The sequence below is a fragment of the Lissotriton vulgaris genome, chromosome 1_1 (assembly GCF_964263255.1).
Source record: "Lissotriton vulgaris chromosome 1_1, aLisVul1.2, whole genome shotgun sequence".
Lineage (NCBI taxonomy): Eukaryota > Metazoa > Chordata > Amphibia > Caudata > Salamandridae > Lissotriton > Lissotriton vulgaris.
The window spans coordinates 676,244,114-676,265,798 of record NC_141685.1 but is presented as its reverse complement, the minus strand read 5'-3'; the positions used below and the strand labels follow the sequence as shown (position 1 = coordinate 676,265,798).

The window sequence follows — 21,685 nt, the reverse complement described above, 5'->3', positions numbered from 1 at the left end:
CCCATAAACATGGCCACCTACTGGATCCCGTCTTTGGTAGCTGGAACGGAATGAGGGTGAATTCGCCCTTACCCGTACCATGGTCGGATCATGTCTTAATTCCTTTTCATATCCTTATACCAGAGTCTGACACTCACAAGGAGAACAACAACTGCTACCCGCGTCGCAAATGGAAGAACTTTGCACAAGACACCTTTAATAAACTACTACAGTCAGGTGGTCAACCAGGGTGTGCGGATTGCGAAAGCGCAAATAGCAAGCTAGAGAAGCGCATTTTAAATGCACTAGATGCTACAGTCCCGATATGTCTATCTAAGAGAGAAAGCAGAAGAAAGAAATCCGCCCCGTGGTTCACACCCGAGTTACAGGCTGCTAAATCAGTTTGCAAAAAATTAGAGCGGAGATGGTGGTTAGATTACTGTCCTCAAATTAAGACTAGTTATAAGAAAGCACAAAGGGAATACCACACTAAACTAGGAACAACTAAAGCCATGCACTACAAAGCTCGTATTGGGGAGGCAGAAAACTCCTCGAAGGAGCTTTTTAAAATTTTCAAGGAGATTTCAGTGGTATCTAATGATAACACTCCACAAAACGACTCAGTTGAAGCATGTAATAGAGTAGCGAATTACTTTTCAGGAAAGGTTAGAGATATTGATGCGACTTTCTCTGGCAATACGATATCTGGACGTGACTTTGAAGAAATAATAGGAGCAAGTTCTGTGGAGACATGTCTACAGGTCTTCTCGGTACCCCCACCAGAGCTACTAAGCAGTATATGTAAGGGTATTAAATCTGGTTCCCCTCGGGACCCAGCTCCGCCTAGGGTGCTGGGCGAGAGCCTCACGTTACTGGAGCCGTATATTAGGCATGTGCTCCAGGTCTCCTTTGCCTCCGCTAGAATCCCGGAGGACTGGAAAAAAGCGATTGTTCTCCCCATCAAAAAAAAACCTAATGTCAGCCATGAAACACTTGAAAACCTAAGACCAATCAACTTGCTACCGTATCTAGCCAAGGTGGCGGAGAAAGTGCCTAACATTCAGTTAATGTCACATCTGGAGAAGAATAACCTCCTACACCCCTCTCAGTCTGGCTTCAGGCCGGGCTTCTCTACGGAAACGGCCCTTCTGAGAGCAACTGAGACCTTGCGACAAGGGGCAGATGCTGGACACACCATGGCACTGATCATGCTGGACCTCAGTGCGGCGTTTGACACTGTAGCACATGCCATCTTGCTACAGTGTCTAAACAAAGCAGGTGTCACTGAATCTGCGCTGGGCTGGCTGAAGGCGTTTATTACAGACCGTAGCTTTCAGGTCCAGCGGGGCTCTTTTACATCGGATATGATAGCCTTAGAACAAGGGGTGCCTCAGGGCTCCGCCCTGAGCCCCACTTTGTTCAACTTATATATGGCCCCCCTAGCAGATGTGGTACAAACATACAGTGTAGAATTAGTCTAATACGCCAACGACACCCAACTGCTGATCTCCTTGTCCCAAGCCCCAACAATTGCGGCAGCAAACTTCAAGGCCTGCATGCAGGACCTAGCAAGATGGATGAATGCCCACTGCTTGAAGCTTAACGGCTCCAAGACGGAGGTACTGGTAATCGGAGGGAATGACTCGAGCTGGACGGTGGATTGGTGGCCATCTTGCCTGGGCCCTATGCCCACTCCCTGTAAAGAGGCAAAAAATCTGGGGATATGGGTCGATCCCAAACTATCCTAGGAAGGCCATATTCATAGACTAGTGGGAAAATGCTTTGGGGTGCTAAAAACTCTCAATCGCACCCTAGATCTACTTCCATTGGAAGCCAGACGGACCATGACTCAAGCTTTGGTAACCTCCCGTATGGATTACGGAAATGTGTTATTCCTAGGTACCACTGAAAAAAGCTTGGGGCGTCTGCAAGTCCTCCAAAATACAGCAGCACGTTTGGTCCTAAAACTCCCCAAAAGAGCAGCATCTAAACCCTCTCTTGCAGCTCTACACTGGCTGCCGATCAGGAAGAGAGTCATGTTTAAAGCACTCTTAATGTGCCACAGGATCATATGGCACAAGGCTTCTGTAGTGAGGAATCCACACGTGGGATAGTAGGAAGTAGTTTTATTCAAGAAGGAAGACAACTTGGACATCCACACAAGCATTCTACATGACAAGCCATAATTCTAGAAGTGACATCATATAGGAATACAACAGCTTCACGTTATCTCCAGGACCTTGTCCACATTTATGAGCCAAATAAAGCACTTCGCTCAAAGGGAACAGGCCTACTGAGGATTCCTCGTGTGAAAAAAGCTAAAATGGGAGGCCGCTCTTTCAGAGTGCTAGCAGCCAACAACTGGAACCGTCTCCTGATTAGCCTTAGGCTAGTAGAAACAGAGGCTAAATTTAGAAAACTCTTAAAAACACACCTCTACAATTTATAGAGTGGAGCCTACCTATTCACTAAACTTTTCTCATCTCCATAGCGCGGGGACACGCCGAGATGGCGTCACCAGGCGATTTATAAACCTCCTTATTATTATTATTAGGTCTGTACCAGCCAATATCGGTCCTGAGCCATCGTTTCTACTAAAGAATGCATAATGGCCTAATCTGATCATTCACCCAGTACTGTTCCAATATGCAACTAACCAGCCACTAGAAACACCCAACACCAGATGCCGCCACTAGCTACATAAAATACCTATAATCTGCAATGGGCACATGTACTGAATGGGAAGATGCGTAAATTCCATTTGTACAGCCTTCTGGCTTCACCATGCAGAACCACAACCCTTTACATCTGACACCCACCACTCCCTATTCTGTACTGTACAGGTCACATCTCTACAAACTTGCTCAATCTATGTTCTCTGATAGAGACCTAATGGCATGTCTTTGTAGGACAGTTACAGCCTATCGAGGTAGCTGAAAAAGCATTTCACCTCCCTGGACTCGGCAGGTTAAGGGGGTTTAAATCTGGAAATCCCCTTGTGCCAATGCTGGCTGTAAACAGAGCTGAGCAGACCCGTTTAACTACCCAATAGGTCCTTATGCATGGTAATCAAAACAGTAAATGTTCATACATATCTCTGCTGAGCTCAGGGGGAACAGTGAATTTACCCAGTGAAAAAAGGCTATTAATCCAGATTGCCATTTGGCACAAGAAATACACATATTGATGATGTTTCCTGGCAGGATTTGCCCCAAGGCATCAGATTACATGTATACGTCAAGTTAAATGTATATACCTGTTCCCTAGCGATTCCTTCACACTACCTGGTTTCCCATTTCTGTTGTGCCTTGTTCCTTCTGGTCTAACCCAGCATGGGAATGTCCCAATTTATGCTTTGCCAAATCACTAATCACCGTACATTTTTTAGCTCTCTTTGAAGATTGATGAGCTGATTTTTATAATGACGGTAGAGGCTACTCCATCGGGATGACTGAGAACTCTGCCCCCAACTTCCCAAGTGATCAATATCTGGCACATTCAGAGTTGTCCGCCAGCCCCACGGACAACTGAAAACATTGGCAGGACTGCCGCCATGGCCACCCATCAAAGTATTACAAGGTTTATCATTTTTCAAAAACAACTCTCAAAGCAGGAGTTTGTTTCTAAAAATGTAAAAACTTATGATCCATACACCATGGTAGTTTTTTCTGATGGTGAGGAGGTACATTTTAGGGTGGAGCTTGTGAAAGCATGCACCAGCGAATGCGTCTCACTTGGGAGACCTTGTTATTAAAAAAAAAAATGACTTGGAGCCCTCCCTTTGCTTACCGTGTGTTGGCTTGCATGGCACTCTTCTTTACAGCCTTGTAATTTGTCACGGTAGGCCTAACATCATTTCTGTTCCGCTCTGTGGAGCAGGGACCAAGTACTGAATAATTCTACTTAAACAGTGCCCACCCACTGCTCTTGACGTGATTGAGGTACTATTTTGTTCTGTTTAACTTTTAGTGCCTTGCAAATGGAAGGCATGTTACTGACAAAAACGTGCCCAACAGGACAAACAATATTGAAAAGATTTATTTTCTATACGTAGGTTTCTTTAATTTTGCCAAGATTCTTTTCTAACTTTGCAATCATGGTTTCATTATTTTTTGCTGGTGGGCACTGTTTTCAAAAAATGAGGACTATATTATTTCAGAGCACATTGTTTCTTTCTTATGTTCAATTTTCTGAAATGATACTTTATCACATAATTGCAAGCACAAGGAGATGGTTATGGTAATGGTTATGGGTGGTTTTATAGCGCGCTCAATTACTCAGGGTTATCCTGGCGTGAAAAGATGCAGATAAGCAGTGAACAAGAGGAATTGAAAAATGTAACCGTCATTTTAAAGAAATGGGTTTTGAGTGCTTTTTTAAAAAGATTTACATCCTGAGGCGCATAGCTTCATGGGAAGGGTGTTCCAAGCAGCAGCTGCTTTCATGGCGATCGAATGCCCACCAAGACGTGTGCATCTGAAGCGTGGAACCGCCAGCCGGTATTGAGTGCCTGACCAGAGGGGATGGTTAGGTATGTACAGGGAGAAACGTTTCCTCCAGTACAGAGGCCCCTGGTCATGGATGGCTCTATGTGCAAAAATAAGGGTCTTAAACATAACCCGTTGAACTACTGGGAGCCAATGCAAACTGCGCAGATGTTGCCGAACGCTAGACTTCCACGCGATGTTAAAGAGAAGTCTAGCCACAGCGTTCTGTATGATCTGAAGGTGGTTGGTCAGGTAGGCTGGAATGCCAATGAACAAGGCGTTGGCGTAGTCTAGGCGGGAAAGAATAAGGGCCCTCACCACTGTTTCTTTGGCCTTCCTCAGAAGCAGGGGAAAAAATCTTGGGAGAGCTTAAAGGTACCAAATCAGCTGCTGGTTAGTTTTTTAATATGCTCTTCAAATTTTAAGTTTTCCCTGAACCAAACCCCTAGATTTTTTGCCGGTTTGCCCACTGAATTAGGATGAGGAAAATTGGGGGGCCACAGAGATTCCCTGAAGTTGGAAGGGAACTGTCCGTAGAGAAGAATTTCCGATGTATCTTTGTTGCACTTCAACTGGGCAAGTGCAAGCCAGTTGAAGACTGAAGAAAGGCAGGTCTGGACAGATGAAATGTCCAGATCCGTACCCGGCCAAGTGAACAGCAGCTGAGTGCCGTTTGCATAGGCTATTATTTTTGCACCCAATTCTTTGGCCAAAAAAATCAGGGGGTCAAGTAGATATTAAACAGCAGCGGACTTAGAGTAGACCCCTGTGGCACCCTGGTGGAAAGTAGCTTGGCCTAGGACGAATAGGGAGGCAGCCACACCTGCTGAGTCCGGTTGTCCAGAAACAAAGTCAACCAATCTAAGGCAGAACCAGTGATGGCAATGAATGACAGTTGAGTGAGAAGAAGCTGATGGGGTACCGTGTCGAAAGCGGCGGAGAGGTCCAACAATATTAGAGCCGCTCTGCTGCCAGCGTCCAGGCACTCCCTAAGGGCCTCAGACATTTCAACCAGACCTGCTTCAGTGCTGTAAGCAGCACAAAACCCAGATTGTGCAGGGTGAAGAGCATGGGAAGCTTCAACAAAAGCATCCAGCTGGCGAAATGCAATCTTCTCACACACTTTGGCCAACACCGGCAGCAGGGAGATGGGCCGATATAGCTGGAACTGAGGTATCCAATCCTGATTATTTTTTTTTAAGAAGCAGCAGAAGTTTAACCTGCTTCCAACAGACAGGAACTGTTGCAGTCCGAAAGGAGAGACTAATAATCTCAGAGACCTCAGAGCAGACCACCTCCGCCACTCCTCCTATAACATGGGCGGGACAGGGGTCGGTGGGTGACCCAGACTTCATAGATTTCAAGACAGCTAGAATATCAGCTTCAGTTGGTAGAGAGAGCTCCCTAAAAACGTGAGTGGTGGAAGTAAGAGGTGGGGGAGGAGCCAAGGCAGAAATACTCTGACTAAGGCAAGCAGTGCGCAGGCTGTCCTGGATCCTGGCTATTTTATCTGCGAAGGAGGACAGATCCTCGCACCATTGCACAGAGGATGGCAACGTTGGTTGCTCGGCACAGGAGGAGAGAAAGCTTTGAACAATAGCAAAGATTTCCCTGCTGTTATTATTGGGCCTAGTAATCCTGCCAGCATAATATTCACTCTTAGCCACCCTGATGGCAGCATAATATTCCCTCTGAGCCGCACGCAGAGCCCCCTTAGCAGTAGGACAGTAGGAGTGTCTCCAGCATTGCTCCAGTTTTTTGCAGCCAGGCTTCAGCTTTTTCAGGGCGTGCGAAAACCAGGGCTTAGAGGGCAGAGAGCATATATTAGAGCTGACGCCCAGTTTTACAGAGGACCCCACCCCCGCGCCAATCCAGGTGTTAAAACGCTGCACGGCCACGGAAAGCTCAGAACCTAATATTGGGTGCCCCCGATGTAGAGCATTAGACAGAGCAGGAAGATTAATCTTCTGGTGGCTAATGTTAGGCTAAATGGCACAAGATGGCTTTTCTAAAGGCCAGGAGAACCCAATCAGCAAGTGATCAGACCAGGTGAGAACTTCAGAATCTGATAGCGTTAGGAAAAAGTTGGAACAGACTACATTCAGTAGATGCCCCCCGACTGCGTAGGCAGCGTTACCCACTGTGTTAACAGGGCTAGGTTTAAGGATTCCAACAGACTTTTTGAGTCCGGTGACTCAGACACATCGACATGAACATTGAAGTCCCCTAAAAAAAGGAACTTGGGGAACCTCAGGGCCCGAGGTACAATAAAGTCCTCCAAGGCCTTAAAGAAAGGCCCAGGAGGGCCTGGGGGCGATAGAGCAGCGTGCCTCCCAGCGTGAAATGAGATGAAAGGACGAGCGAGAAGCTGAGAGTCTCCCCTTCGCCCAATTCATCGGAAGCCTCACTGTGAAAGGACCAAGTATCCCTAAATACCACAGCAGAACCCCCTCCTCTCCCCATTGCACGATCAGCCCTAATAATTTTGAAGCCTCTCGGGATGGCGGGTTCCACCACCGGGGCACAGGAGTTGTTTAGCCATGTCTCTGCAATGAACAAAATATCAAGACGGCCATCGGACAGAAGCTCAAAAATGTCAGCAGCATGTTTAACCATAGATTGAGCGTTTATTAGTGCCGCTGAAATCATTTGTTTGTTATTTGTAATAGGGGTGGGAGCAGCCGGGGTTTGAGGGAAGCAGAAATTGCATAAGGAACAGATTCTAGGGGAGCAATCCGAGACATCCCACGGCATTATGCCTCTGCATTCAGCAGTGTTAGGTGACAGTAGCTCCTCCCGAGAGTACTTCTTCATTTCTGCCGTCTGCTTAGAAGAAAATCGGGCAGCATTGCCAGCGCTAGGCGCGCCCGGGGAGCGGACAGGGACAGACTGGCTTATCCTTGGCTTATCTTCTCTTCGGTGCACCAGCGGCATGCCAGCTGTGCGAGTCCTCTGCGCATCCGGAGAGGCATACGCAATTTATGTGTGAACCTCCCTCTCCCAGCTAGAGCGCTGCCACTAGTCCAGACGGGGTCCGGGACTACACCTAAGATGGCCGCCTGCCCTCCACTCAATCGGAACAGCAAGCAGCGGTGGAACGAGGTAGGGAAGGCACACCTCAGCGCCAGGAGATGAAAAATCAGGTATGTAATGTCACACAGTAGGGATCAACTAAATTAACAGAAAAGAATGAGCGCTAGCGCCTTGGCGCAAGACTCGAACACAGCGTTAGTTAAAACACAATATTAAAATTTAGAACAGAAATGTATTGAGTTATGCCTCTGCAGAGCAAACGGGTCCAAGTAGGAGCTGCCACCACCTACCCTAGCTGCAAGCGTCTTAGTCTGGCGGTCAATTTATGTGTGAACCTCCCTCCCCCAGCTAGAGCGCTCCCACTAGTCCAGCCGGGGTCGGGAACTACACCTAATATGGCCGCCTGCCCTCCACTCAATCGGAACAGCAAGCCGCGGTGGAACGGGCCAGGGAAGGCACACCTCAGCACCAGGAGATGAAAAATCAGGTATGCAAAGTCACACAGTAGAGATCAACTAAATGAACAGAAAAGAATGAGCGCGAGAGCCTTTGCACAAGACTCGAACACAGAGTTAGTTAAAACACAATTTTAAAATTTAGAACAGAAATGTAGCGAGTAATGCCTCTGCAGAGCAAACGGGTCCGAGTAGGAGCAGCCACCACCTACCCTAGCCGCTGGACAGATGATGGACAGAGTGCTGAAACTTTTCAGACACTCACCCCCAGTCACAGATCTGGGTTTAATCCATCATCGTTCGTTAGCTTACTTTGCCTCCTCAGTTCAGACACAGCTATATGCAAATCAGTCTTGGCCCTGTGCCTCATGTGAACAGTCCAGCCCGAACTGCCAAGCAATGTCTTCTCTGAACCGGATACAAGCATCCTGAGACCAATTTTGGGGTAACACCGCTCATCAGTCAGGCCGGCTTAAATCCAGCAAAAGCAAAAAAAACAGATGATGGCAGTTCAACCATGACTTCAGGCTGACTGAACCAGTCTCTTGGCTATACAGGAAAGCATGCCTGTTTGCACATTTGGCTAACTGGTGAACAGAGCAGAGTGGTAGTTTTAACTTTGAAATGCTCCTTAGGTGCTCTCTCTTACTGGTAATAGACAACTTACTTATTCTGAACTTGTGCTTTAAAATGATCCCAAACTCCTCCTTTGAGAAGCAGCAGTCCTGTACTCTCCTCGTGCACAGACCATCATCTAAACTTACTCATTCACTTTTCTCTGGTGGTCCAAGATCCTGAAGTCCAAGAGTGAAATGAACAGGAGTCTGTAATCTAGGATTGGAAGTGAGAGCATTGAAGCTCAGAATCTAAAACCGTTGAACTAACTAAAAGAAATTAAGGCACTGATTTAGAGTTTGGCAGACAGGGAGTATACCCTCTCTGTCACACTGTCGGTGTGCCCACTTCATTTAGAGCCTACTCTGGCTTTGTCTCTGGCTTAGTATAATATTGGACTTCGGAGGTAAACTGTCAGACTTCCCGCCCTATTTAGAGTGGGCAGTCACATAGCTTTTTTTTGCTGTTGGTGGCCGTGAGGAACAGTAAAAAACCATAACAAGCATTGCAAAGCCAATAATAGAGCTAATGGCATTGGCAACATGTTTTTGCCATGTTGTCATTACTGTGTCTGTTGTTCAGCATGGCTAAAAGTTGGTGGCGTGGAGTGTCCTGGAGGGGGTTGAGGGCGTAGAGTGTCGTCGACTGAATTTGTTGGCATAGAGTGGAGTAGGGGGAGCAGAATGTCATAGAGTTGAGCAGAGGGGAGTAGAGTTTAGTGGTTCAGTGGCAGAAAAATTCATAAAATGCAGTATCATAGAGTGTGGTGTCGTAGAGTAGAGTGGCATAGAGTGCAGTGGCGCAGAGTGGAGTGGCGTACAGTGGAGTGGAGGGAAGTTGAATAGGATGGAGTGGGCTGGAGTGGATTGAGGTAGTGGGGTGGAATGGATTGGAGTAGATTGGGGTGTATTGAACTGGCATAGAGTGGGGTGGGTTGGAGTGGGTGAACTGGATGGGAGTGGGGCAGATTGGAGTGGGGAAGATTGGTTTGGTTTGGATTGGATTGGGACAGATTGGAGTGGGCAGACTATTTTGGATGGGAGTGGGGCAGAGTGAAGTGGGGCAGATCATTTTAGATTGGAGTGAGGCAGATTGTTGGAGTGGGGCAAATTGTTGGAGTGGGGTGGATTCGAGTGGGGCAAATTGTTCTGAATTGCAGTGGGGAGGATTGGAGTGAGTCAGATTGGAGTGGATTGGAATGGGGCAGGTTGGAGTAGACCGATTGTTTTGGATTGATTAGGGCTGATCGTTTTGGATTGGAGTGGCGCAGACTGGAGTTGGCCAGATTGTTTTGGATTAGAGTGCAGCAGATTGTTTTGGATTGGAGTGGGGCAAATTGTTTTGGAACGGAGTGTGGCAGGTTGTTTTGAAATGAAGTGGTTCACATCGCCACTGGATTCAAGCTAGCCTGACTGATGATGGGTGATAACCCGAAACCGGTCCTAGGATGCTTCTTTCGGGTCCAGGGAGGACCTAGCTTGCTAGTTCCGTCTGGACTAGCAGGGTCAAGACTGATTTGCGTATGGCTGGGCCCAAACTGGGATGGTGTGGTGGGCAAAAAAAAGCTATGGATTAAACCCAGATCTCTTGACTGGGGTGAATGTTTGCATTGTTCCATCCATCATCTGTTGTTTTTGCTGCAGTCCACTAGTTGCATTTCACTTCAAGGCCCTGTTCACTCATTACACACCAGGGATTATAACTAAGTTACAGATTTCAATTTGGAATAGGCTAATTTACCTAGTTTAAAGGGGCAGTACAGGCACTTCAATACTGGTTAACAGTCATAAAGTGCATAGAATTGTAAAACAAACAAAAACAGAGTCTAGCAAAAGGCTAATAACCTAGGGTGACCACACCTGATAGGCAGACTTTCTACAACGCAAGGCAGGTAGATAATTAAGGAGAAAAATATAAGATTTCAATTGATGGAATGATGAAAATCCTTAGAGCAGTGCTTTGATTTTCACTGTTGCAGTGCGATTGCCAGTTGTGAAGGCGGTATTTCTTTGTGAATATTTGGCAATCGAAGTTACATTTTAATAGCTATATCAAATGCCTTTTATTAATATTATGTGCTTGTCTATTAAACGTCCACAAAGTAGTGTTCCCCTAAATTACTAAGTTAGCTGATAGATTTCCTAATTGCCAAAAGGAATTTGAAACCTTTTCAGAAAAAGGGAAAACTTGCTGGTGTCTCACACCCCTGGAGTGAGAAAGGCTCTGTTCATGCTCGACTCTTGCCACTGTTACACTGAATGGAAGACATTTCTTTTGTTCAAATTTCAGGAAGTACACAGAAGCTGATCCTATTTTAGCTTTGTGTCCCTCTGATAAAGAATTGAGCAAAAATGTTTTCCCACCCTCTTTTGATGCAAGAATTATAACCACATGTGACAACTGAGCACACATAATTTAGAATAGACTCATATAAATACTGACCTAGCCTGTTGCTTTAGGCTCTAATACATTTGATGCACATGTCAACATGCAGCTTGGCCTGTAAAGGTAAGAATAGAGAGTGGTAGAGAGTGTGGAGGTTAAGAGAGCGAGGTAAAGGAAAGCGCATTCCGAAGGAATGTAGTAAACACATGGGGCAGGTATGTGATATGGAAAGACAGAAATTAGTCATATTGAGATATTTAGATAGGTAGAGAGAGATAAAGGTAAAGAGAAAATGGCAAGGTTGAAGGGATAGAGTGAAATAGGTGTCAGATTCCGGTGGTCAACCACACATGCTAATGAATACTGATTCCATCCCTAACCTCAACAGTTCTCTTCAAAATCAAATATAAGAAAGGAATGAATGGGATACTTGTTATGTTTCTAGTACAAAACCTCGCCCGGGCCACTTCCATGAAGACTTCTCAGGTGACATGGGACCAATACACAGAGGTTGAGTACATGCAAAGTACATAAAAAGTATGTGAAGTAGTACTTTAGTTCCACTACTACACATACTGATAAATGGCTTTGTGAATTGGTCCTATAGTTTTGAATAAAGATGAGTATAAGAAAGGTTTTTCATATGTGACAAAAAAATAGGGAGCCCACAAGTTAATACATTAAATCAGGATTAGCTTTAACACTATGAGGCACATCACAAATGTGTTGAAGTGTATGTAAAATAGTATTGGAGGAGTACTACTTCACATACTTGTGAATGTCTTAATGAATTGACTTGATGGTATGCAGTTCCCTCTAATCCATTCAAAACTCATTTCGCTGATGTCTCCGCTTTCAGTCAGACCAACCATAACATTCCATTATGACATCACTCCATAGCCTCACGCTGCCCCTAGAATGTTCTCAAGTAAAAACACTCACGGAAATTCAGCAGACCAAAAGTACACACCTATGGCATTTACATTAGGAACATGATCTGAATGCCCTCTCATTCTAAAGTTGAAAGGAAGACATGGTCCGACAGCAACCCATTTTGACTCCAGCCAAGCAGGTTCATAATACAGATAGTCATGTCTTCCAGGTGCTAGAATAATATATTGAGACAGCATCACCAAAAATATAAAATGTTGTGACCCAATAGGATATTTTATAGATAACGCACACAGTCTTGGCTACTTTTTATACAAAGACCAATATCACTCATAATAAAGAGATAGTTATAAACCTAACGTTAACACTTGTGTTCTGTTGGTAGACGGTGCCAGTTAGTGCCTCTGGATCTGCATCAACTAAAGATACAGCTGAAAGTACATCTCCTTTTGGAAATCAGGCATCACTAGTAGTGAGTGTCTTCTTAATTTCATATTTCTTGTTGTTCACAGCCTTGAAGATCAAACCATTGTGTACAAATACTCATGTATGACCTATTCCTACCCCAAAAAGTCATTCTGGTTTAGATTATTAGCTGGGACTGATCAAGTATTATTAAGCTATTTTTCATTTAACCTACTAGATTGATTTGACATTCATCTGCCTGTTCAAGGGAAAAAGGTATGGTTTGTAGACAACACAAAAATCTTTGTGAGAACTTAATGTTCAACATTTGTGCATGTTTGGGAATGACCCCGACAACTTCCAATAGCTGAAGGTGCCCACCCTTTTATAGCACACATGACTGCATCCTTCATGCTCTATATATGGCCTTAGAAAAACAAGCCTTGCATTCGGCATATCCGCTTTTTTGCTTTGGTTTGACAAGTCACATAAACAGTTAAAAAGTAGAAGAATAACAAACTATACCATACATGTTTGCCCCATTCATTATCAAAATTATGACACTAAAATAATGACTAATATCTGTGGCCTAAATATTGTTTGACAAAAATATTGTGTGCTAAGTGTCATTTACAAAAATATCAGACACTACCAACCATTAAAATCTCTAGCTTTAAAGGCCGAGCCAAAGGTGAGGGCTTTAACAAGGGAGTGGGTCTTTAATAGCCAATAGAGCCTGCTACAGAGGGCTCTAAGGCTATTAGACCATTCCGCCCCTAGAGGACAACATTTTCTAATTTGCACAAAAAAAGGCCTCTCTAAGCCCGAGGTAGTTTAAATCCACTCTGGCTCCGAGAGGCCTTTGTTGACAGCAATAGCAGTGAAATGAAAAAAGCATTGGAATGTTGCTCTACTGGTTTCTACCAGCCAGTAAAAGCCTGGAGCACTCCATTGTCTTTAATGGATCGCTAAACATTCACATTTTCTAATATCACCATATAGGCCACTGTAGCGGGCTATACCGGCTATTATAGGCCCGCTGCAGCATTAAAGGCCAAGGCCAAAAGGGGAGGGACTTTAACAATTCAGGGGACTTTAATAGCCGGTATAGCGCTGCTACGAAGAGCTATAAGGGTATTAGAGCATTCTGCCGTTAGAGGGCAGTATGTTCTAACAAATAAAACAAAGCCTTCAGGGAGCGGGAGGGGATTGAAATCCCTCAAACTCCATGAAGCCTTTGTTCACAGCCAGAGCTGTGGACAAAGAAACATTGGATTGTTGGAGCTCTGGGCCTATACCAGCCATTATAAGCCCGGTCACTCCATTGTTTTCAATGGAGCTACCAACATTCCAATGTTCTTCTATAGCCTTATAGCCCGCCGTAGAGGGCTATACCGGCTATTGAAGGCCCTCTCCAGCGTTAAAGGCCCAAGCCGAAGGCGAGGGCCTTTAACAAGGGAGAGGGAGTATAATAGCCAGTATAGCCCAGCTACAAATGGCTATAAGGCTATTAGAACATGCTGCCACTCGAGGGCAGAATGTTCTAACAAAAAAAACAAAGCCTTATGTGAGCGTGAGGGGATTGGAATCCCCTCAGGCTCCCTGAAGCCTTTTTCACAGTCAGAGCTTTGTTCCTAGCCAAAGCTTTGAACAAAAACATTGGAATGTTGGAACTCCAGGCTTATACCAGCCATGATCAGCCCAGAGCACTCCAGTGTTTTCAACGGAGCTACCAACATTCCAATGTTCTAATGGTGGTTAAAGGATGAGCAAGCGTTGAAGCGTATGATGAGGAGGAGAGCCCTTAACAACTGTTAAAGCCTGAGACAGAAAGGCTATAATACTGTTCGAACATTCCAACCACTGAGGGCAGAGTATTCTCTATTAAAAAGAGAGAAACAGAAAAACATTGGAATGTTGGGACCAGAAGGTATGTACTAGCCAATATTGGTCCTGAGCCATTGTTTGTACAAAAGAATGCACAATGGTCTAATCTGATCATTCACCCAGTACCGTCACAATATGCAACTAACCGGGCTTAGAAAGGCCCCCCGTCAGATGGCGCCACTAGTTACCTAAAATACCTATAATCTGCTGGGCAATGGGCACATGTACTGAATGTGAAGATATGTAAACTACATTTGATCGGCCTTCTGGCTTCACACTGCAGAAACACAACCCTTTACATCTGACATTCACCACTCCCTATTCTATACTGTACCGGTCTCATCTCTACAAATTTGCTCACACTCTGATCTCTGATAGAAACCTCATGAGCTTATTTACTGAGTGAAAGTTCTGGTACACAGGAACCTATGAAAAGCAGGCCGTCTTATTGGGTTCCTTGCCCAAGATTTCAGGTTGTCCATTGGGAGCTTTTCGCCTAGAGCTTACAGTCCCCTTGAAAGTAACTAAACACAAGTCCGCTGTTTAATACAAATTTGTATAAGCTGAATCATCACTTCAGTTTGGTCCCAACCAAATTTGATGCCACCATTAGTAACTTGAATCTTAGCAATAAAAACATGACTAACTTATCAGACGGAACTTGTGATTATGAAAATGTATATCCAAAAACATTAGAACCGGAAAGTTCCTTGACAGGTGAGAAAATGTTTTTGTGTTATATGATAAAGAAAGCTGATTCTGAGGTACATTGTAAACCCAGTTAACAAGGTAAGCTACAATATATAGAAAAAGGAAGTTTTGTAAACAATTAAATTGTATGCAAGGATTGAAGGCAAAAAAACTGTCAAAAACTGGAAAAGAGAATAATAAACTACCTGCACATGGATTTTAGTGCTCAAGTCTTAAAATTAACATAGAAGGCTATTAAGGTCAGTAGATGGTACCTAATGTCTGGAAATTAGGTACGTTTCAATATGGAGGTACAGTCCTTTGAGTGAGCTAGTAAACAAAGTGAACTATCCTCACTAACCATACAAGTTGATCCCACAAAAAAATGTTCTTTCTCATAAAAATAATTGAAGATTGAATTCTTGGCTGAGAGCATCTAATTGAAGGCAAAAAATGTTGCACAGCTTTGGTAGTCAATCAGAGTCATCGTATTTTACAGCATAGATTGTACAAATTATGCCAAAGGTGATGAAAGTGCAAGATGCTTGGATTGTTTCAACAGTGTCCATAGTCAGCTTCTGCTTTTAAACTTTAGATATGATGACCACATTTAAACACATATTAGCACAAAAGACTAGAGACAGAAGGGAAATGTGAGTGTCATGGAGACTGGGATCTAGAAAGGAAGTCTGAGTGTCAGAGATGAACCTATTTCAGATGTTGTTAGATGTTCCCTTGTGCGGGAATGACAGATAATACAGTAATTTGACAAGGTGTATGTGATACAGCTCCCACATAAATCATGCCACACCTGTCTTTTAAAAGAGACAATCCCCAGTGACCCAGATATTAGTCATCCAAGAAAATATTGTGGCCAACATAGGTCATGTGCAACACCTGTCTGTTAAAGGAGACAATCCCCAGTGACCCAGATATTAGTCATCCAAGAAAATATTGTGGCCAACGTAGGTCATGTGACCCAGTCCCTGAGCTAATCAGGAGAAGGCCTGACATTTCCTGCCATTCCAGCCCGTGAAAAATCCATTCACCATTATCAGGACCATGGAATGCCCCAGATAATATAGCACTGTGACAGAATAATGTGACTCTACAAATCATTCTAATAAGGAGGTCAGCCATAAACTAATTCTGATCAGCTTATTTCTTCTGATAGCCATGGCAAACTCACCCAGACAGCCTCTACTAAGGGTAGATGAAGAAAAGGATGTTTCATTTTACTTCTTATGCAGCATGCCTCATCATTATACTAACCAAGTGCATCTGCTCCACCTAACATGGCATCCCAACCATTTCCCCACATGAACAAACCACAACATAAATACCAGTGCTTCACACTTCTAATCCAAACCCTACAATCATTCCACTCACCAGCACTAGCAACAAACACACTGAACATACCGACCAATTCATGCTATTCACTATTCATTCACAGGAATCCAACGCAAAACCAATTTAACTGATCCCATCATACTTGGTTATCTAAACAACATGTCGATAGGACTTTGCAAGATGCACAGTCTACCCTTATGGAATCCAGGAACTGCAGGAAAAAACAACCAGACACCTGGTCTGTCCCTGCTGCACTCAGAGGAACAAGAAATCAAATCCAGTCAAAAGCTACCAGGCATCATCCCTCCTCCACTTCATTAAAGGGACTGCTGGACTTGGCGCTCTGTGAAGGGTCATCCTCAAACATTTTGCCTTCACCATCCTGTTTTCTGAACCCCTTTTTGTTGGCTTTTAGGACTCTGTGCACTTTACCACGGCTAACCAGTGCTAAAGTGCTTGTGCACTGTTCTTTAAACATGGTAGAATTGGCTTACACCCAATTGGCACATTTAATTTGCTTATAAGCTCTAATATAGTGGTACTACATGTTTCCAGGGCCTGTAAATTAATTAGTCCTAATTTTCCTGCAGCACTTATCGTGCCACCCACTTAAGTAGCCTTTTAAACATGTCTCAGGTCTACAAATGCAGCCTGTGTTTGCAGTTTTAAACTGTAATTTCAACCTAGCAAGATAAACCTTTGACTAGATCTAAACCTTCATTTTTAATACATTAAAATCACTTCTAGGGAAGGCTTCAAACTGCTCAGAGGGCAGGGTGCAGTGTAAAAAGCTGGTCATGTACTTTTAAGCTTAAGTGCCCTGGTAGTGAAAAACTCTTAAATTAGTTTTTTACAATTGCGAGGCCCATGGTATAACATTGGGATAACTTATTACATTTAATGAGTGATACATTTCAGATGGGTGTCTGGGATATTGTGTTTTAAGATTCTCTTTAATGGTAAAGTCGAATTTCTTTTTATAATTTTGAAAATGTCACTTTTAAAAAGCTGTACAAAAGGGGGTGATAATGGACGGAGCATCTGAACCAATCAAACACTCACACCCAGTCAAAAGATCTGGGTTTAATCCATCACCGTTTTTTAGCCCACTCTGCCACCCCAGTTCAGACATGGCTATATGCAAATCATTCTGACCCTGTGCCTCATGGGAACAGTCCAGCCCGAACTGCCAAGCCATGCCTTCCCTGGACCGGAAACAAGCTTCCGAGGACCGGTTTCTGCCATTCCAGCTGTCTTCAGCCACTGGATTCAAGCAAGCCGGGCTGAAGACGGCTGGAATGCCAGAAACCGGTCCTCGGAAGCTTGTTTCTGGTCCAGGGAAGGTATGGCGTGGCAGTTCAGGCTGGACTGTTCCCATGAGGCACAGGGTCAGACTGATTTGCATATAGCCATGTCTGAACTGGGGTGGCAGAGTGGGCTAAAGAACGGTGATGGATTAAACCCAGATCTTTTGACTGGGCGTGAGAGTTTGATTGGTTCAGATGCTCCGTCCATTACCACCCCCTTTTTTACCACTTTTAAAAAGTTAGCATTTTCCTGTCCTAACCATTTGGTGTCTGCAGCCTGTTTCCTCTGTTACACGACAATGTGTAGCTGGCAGTTGGTCATTGTTATATTGCTCCCAGGCAGTGAGACAAAGGAGCATGGGTGTTGGCAGGATGGGCCACCTCTTACTTGATGAGGGGGAGGAGCTGCCACCTACCACACTTGAACATCATTAAAGGCTAGTCGTTTGTGACCCCAGACAATTTGGAGCCAGGGCTGCAGGAAATTCCAAACACCTCTGGGGGAGGAAATGTCTAGAAAATTCTCCTACTTCACAATGGGCACCCAGTATAAATACTGGATCCTCTGACCCAACTCTTCCCTACACCTTTGAACCCAACTCTTCAGTACACCTTTGAGCCTTTGGAAGACTCAGAAGGGCTACTGTGCTGCGCTGCAAGATGGACTGCTACTCTGTTGCCCTGCTGCCGGAGTGAAGGACTGGACCTGTGTTGTAACTTGGAATGCCCTTTCCTATCTCAGCCCCCCCTCCCTTTTCACCTGCATTGGTATGGTCCACACTGACAGCTCAGGCGCTCGCTATTGAATGTTGAGCTAGCAGCTGAGCCCCTTGTTGATAAGCTGACGGCATCTTTGTGTTATGCTTAACCAATTAAAGCATCTTAATTATCTACACTGCTTCCTCTTTACTACATTTGTTGGCGACGAGGTGAGGAGACTGTGCCAGGGACAGTGGATGCCGCACCCCTGGAGTGAGATTTTTGCTTATCAGAAGAAAAAATCATCGGAGTCTATGGTGATCAATTGAAGGGAGCTAAGTGACACTGCTGCTGTGGTTTAAGCATTGGCGGCCTGATTGAATTGTGTATTGTGAAAAACTTTCAGAGCCATTATTTGAATTGAGCGTCGGCGTGTCCTAGTGAGCTAGCAGAGTGAAGGAAAAACTGAGGGGAAGGAGGCTTACTCGTGCGTCAGGTCGGGCACATGGGTGGCGTTTATGTTAATTAGTGCAGCGACGTGAAGAGAACTTTATTATCTGCGGCGCTTGACGGCGTAGGAAGGAGGCGAGAACGAGGCGAGCATGAATCGGATGAGGGAACCGGCAGCTGATGCTTAACACCCGCGCTGTGTTTTCCGTCAACATACGGCGCATAGATCAGGTGCCGGTGCTCGTGTGGAAGCCACGTCATCTTAGTTTAAACAGCAGCGCAGGGCAAGCGCGACTGCAAGCAAACTTGAGAAAGAGCAGATTTCACGACGCGCCTTCCCAGAACCCAAGCCAATTACTTCTCAGTCAGGAATAAAGAAAAAACTGGTCTTTTAAATGAATTTATGAGCAAGCTCGACGAATGTAACACAGTGAAAGGCTTAGACTTACCCTTTTCAGAGGCAGCTTCATTCTGACAGGAACTACTTCGAGAGACACTCCACCACAGGAAGTTCCCGCCAACTGGGGAGGAGACTCGCTCCTCCATTGGTTTCTAAGTCTATAAACTATAGAAAAAGAAAGGGGACTTTTAGAAAGGAAAAATACTTGCAGTAGTGTGGTAAAACATTTCTTGATGTGGGAGACTGTGTTTTGTTGGGGGGAAAACTGTATTTTCACAGGATTGATCGTAGAGGAAGTATTCCCCTGAGCATATCTCCTTCAGATTTACCAACTCTCTCTTTACCTGCTCATTCTTAAAGGGTGTTTTGAGAAAACTTGTTAGTTCATGGCAATGGCAGGTGCAAGTATGAGTCAGCCTCCACCTTTTCTGAATGAATTGGGGAAACCAGTTATTCCCTGGAGGAGGTGGGAAGGCATATTTAAATCATATCTTATTGCCATAGGAGGTAGTAATTATTCTAACATAAGGAAACAGCACATACTACTCCACAATTTAGGCACACATGGTAGGAAAATTTATGAAGACATTACAGGGAGATTGGTGGAGGATGATCAAGAGGAAGTAGTGGAGGGTATCAATGTCTACGAGAGCACTTTGAGGGAGTTAGAGTCACACTTTAAAGAAAAAATAAATGTGGTGATGGAAAGACATAAGTTTTTTAAGAGGGCACAGAAGGAGGAGAGGGTGAGTGCGTACATAGCAGTGTTGAGAGGATTATCAGCCACATGTGAATTTGGGCAACTCACAGACTCGTTGATAAGAGATCAACTCGTGAGATGTACTAATGACACTAAAACACAAGAGGAATTACTCACTAAGAACCCTAACTTAGAGGAAGCCATCAATATAGCTTAGGGCCTAGAACACACCGTGCGGTGTATGAGGGAAATGAAACCACAGGAGGGGACAAACAAAGAGAGGGCAGAAAACAAGATCCACACGGAGGGAGAAACCGTTTGTAAAGTAGGGGACAAGAGTAAAGAGATGGTTCGCATTAAGACAGGTACTATGGTATGTTATAAGTGTGGTAGTCCCAATCACTTGGCCAACAACTGGAAGTGTCCAGCGAGAAATGTAAAATGCAGGAAGTGTAACAGGTGGGGGCACTATTCTAAAGTGTGTAAGGCACCCAGCAAAGCTGTACATGCAATTGAGGAATCACCTCAGGAAGAGGAGGGGGAGACATCTTATATCTTCCAAGTAGAGGAAGAGGAGGATAACAATGATGACATCTATCCCAAATGTGATGTTTTACTTGATGGTGTAAAGTTCAGTATGTATGCTGATTCATTTTCACACTATACGTTGGTAGACAAAAGTGTATTTGAAGACCAATTTGCTAATCATCCCGTTAAAATGATGCAAGCAGATATCAGTCCCAAGGGGTACAACAAGGGAAGAATCCCCTTAGAGGGTATGGTAACTATGAGAATCTCATTTAAAGACAGGCACACGGTGGGGAAGGTGTATGTGTCCACCAGTGGCTCGACCTTATTGGGCTGGAAACACCAGAAGGAGTTGGGTATGAAACTAGACCCAAATAACAAAGAGCAGGTGTTACTAATCAATCCTGTAGGCATAGCAGGGGACCTCACAGAAGAGTTTAAGGAGGTATTTAGCGAAAGGCTAGGTGTATTTAAAAACTATATGCACAAGATTATTCTCAAGAAGGAGGCAGTACCAGTAGTGCACAAAACTAGATCAATACCGTTGCGCATGAGAGAACCCCTTCAGCAAGAACTTCAAAGGTTGGTCAGTCAAGGAGTTATCACCGAAATTGAGAGTTCAGCATGGCTGGCCCCGATTGTGATCACGGCAAAAGATGGAGGAAACAGCATAAGGCTCTGCGTGGACCTGAGGGATCTAAATGCATACATCCTGCTGGACAGATTTCCTCTTCCCCGTATCAGTGAAATGTTGAGCACAATCCGGGGGGCCAAATATTTTAGTGTTTTAGACCTTTCCTCTGCATATTACCAAATCAAACTACACCCTGATTCGCAAATTCTAACTGCCTTCACCACTCCTAATGGCAACTTCAAGTTTCAGCGAATGCCATTTGGCTTGGCGTCCGCGGCCGCAGCCTTCCAAAGAGTCATGCAACATGTGCTGAAAGACTGCAAGAAGACCATCTGTTTCCAAGATGACATACTGATCTATGGAAGTAGCGATGAAGAACACAATGAGATGTTAAAGAAGGTGTTAGAGAAGCTGAAAGAAGTAGGGTTCACCACGAAACCAAGCAAGTGCAAGCTAGGAGTAAGCTCGGTGGACTACCTTGGACACACCTTATCGGAGGAAGGCATCAAGCCTAAGTACGACTTAGTCAGTGCAGTGAGAGACGCCCCCACACCCAAAAGCAAGGAGGACATACTATCGTTCTTGGGGCTTGCTGAGTACATGGCTAAATTTATCAAGGACTTTGCCATGGTGTCGCAGCCTCTAAGAGAATTAATCAAGAAAGATAGTGTTTTTGTGTGGGGGAAGGAACAAGAGATGTCCATGAAGAGCATAAAGAAGGCAATCATTGAAGCCCCGTTCATTGGAAAATTCGACCCTAATGGAGCCACCATCATATCGACAGATGCCA

General features: G+C 44.6%; 1 protein-coding gene across 1 annotated transcript in view; it reads left to right on the top strand.

Moving 5' to 3' along the window:
* Window positions 1-21,685, top strand: part of LOC147747647 (ferric reductase 1-like) — a 400,432-nt gene that overhangs the window by 192,938 nt on the left and 185,809 nt on the right. Inside the window, exon 8 of the mRNA XM_086954577.1 lies at window positions 12,231-12,317. Within this exon, the coding sequence (XP_086810703.1) occupies window positions 12,231-12,317 (87 nt within the window). The remainder of the gene's footprint in view (window positions 1-12,230; window positions 12,318-21,685) is intronic.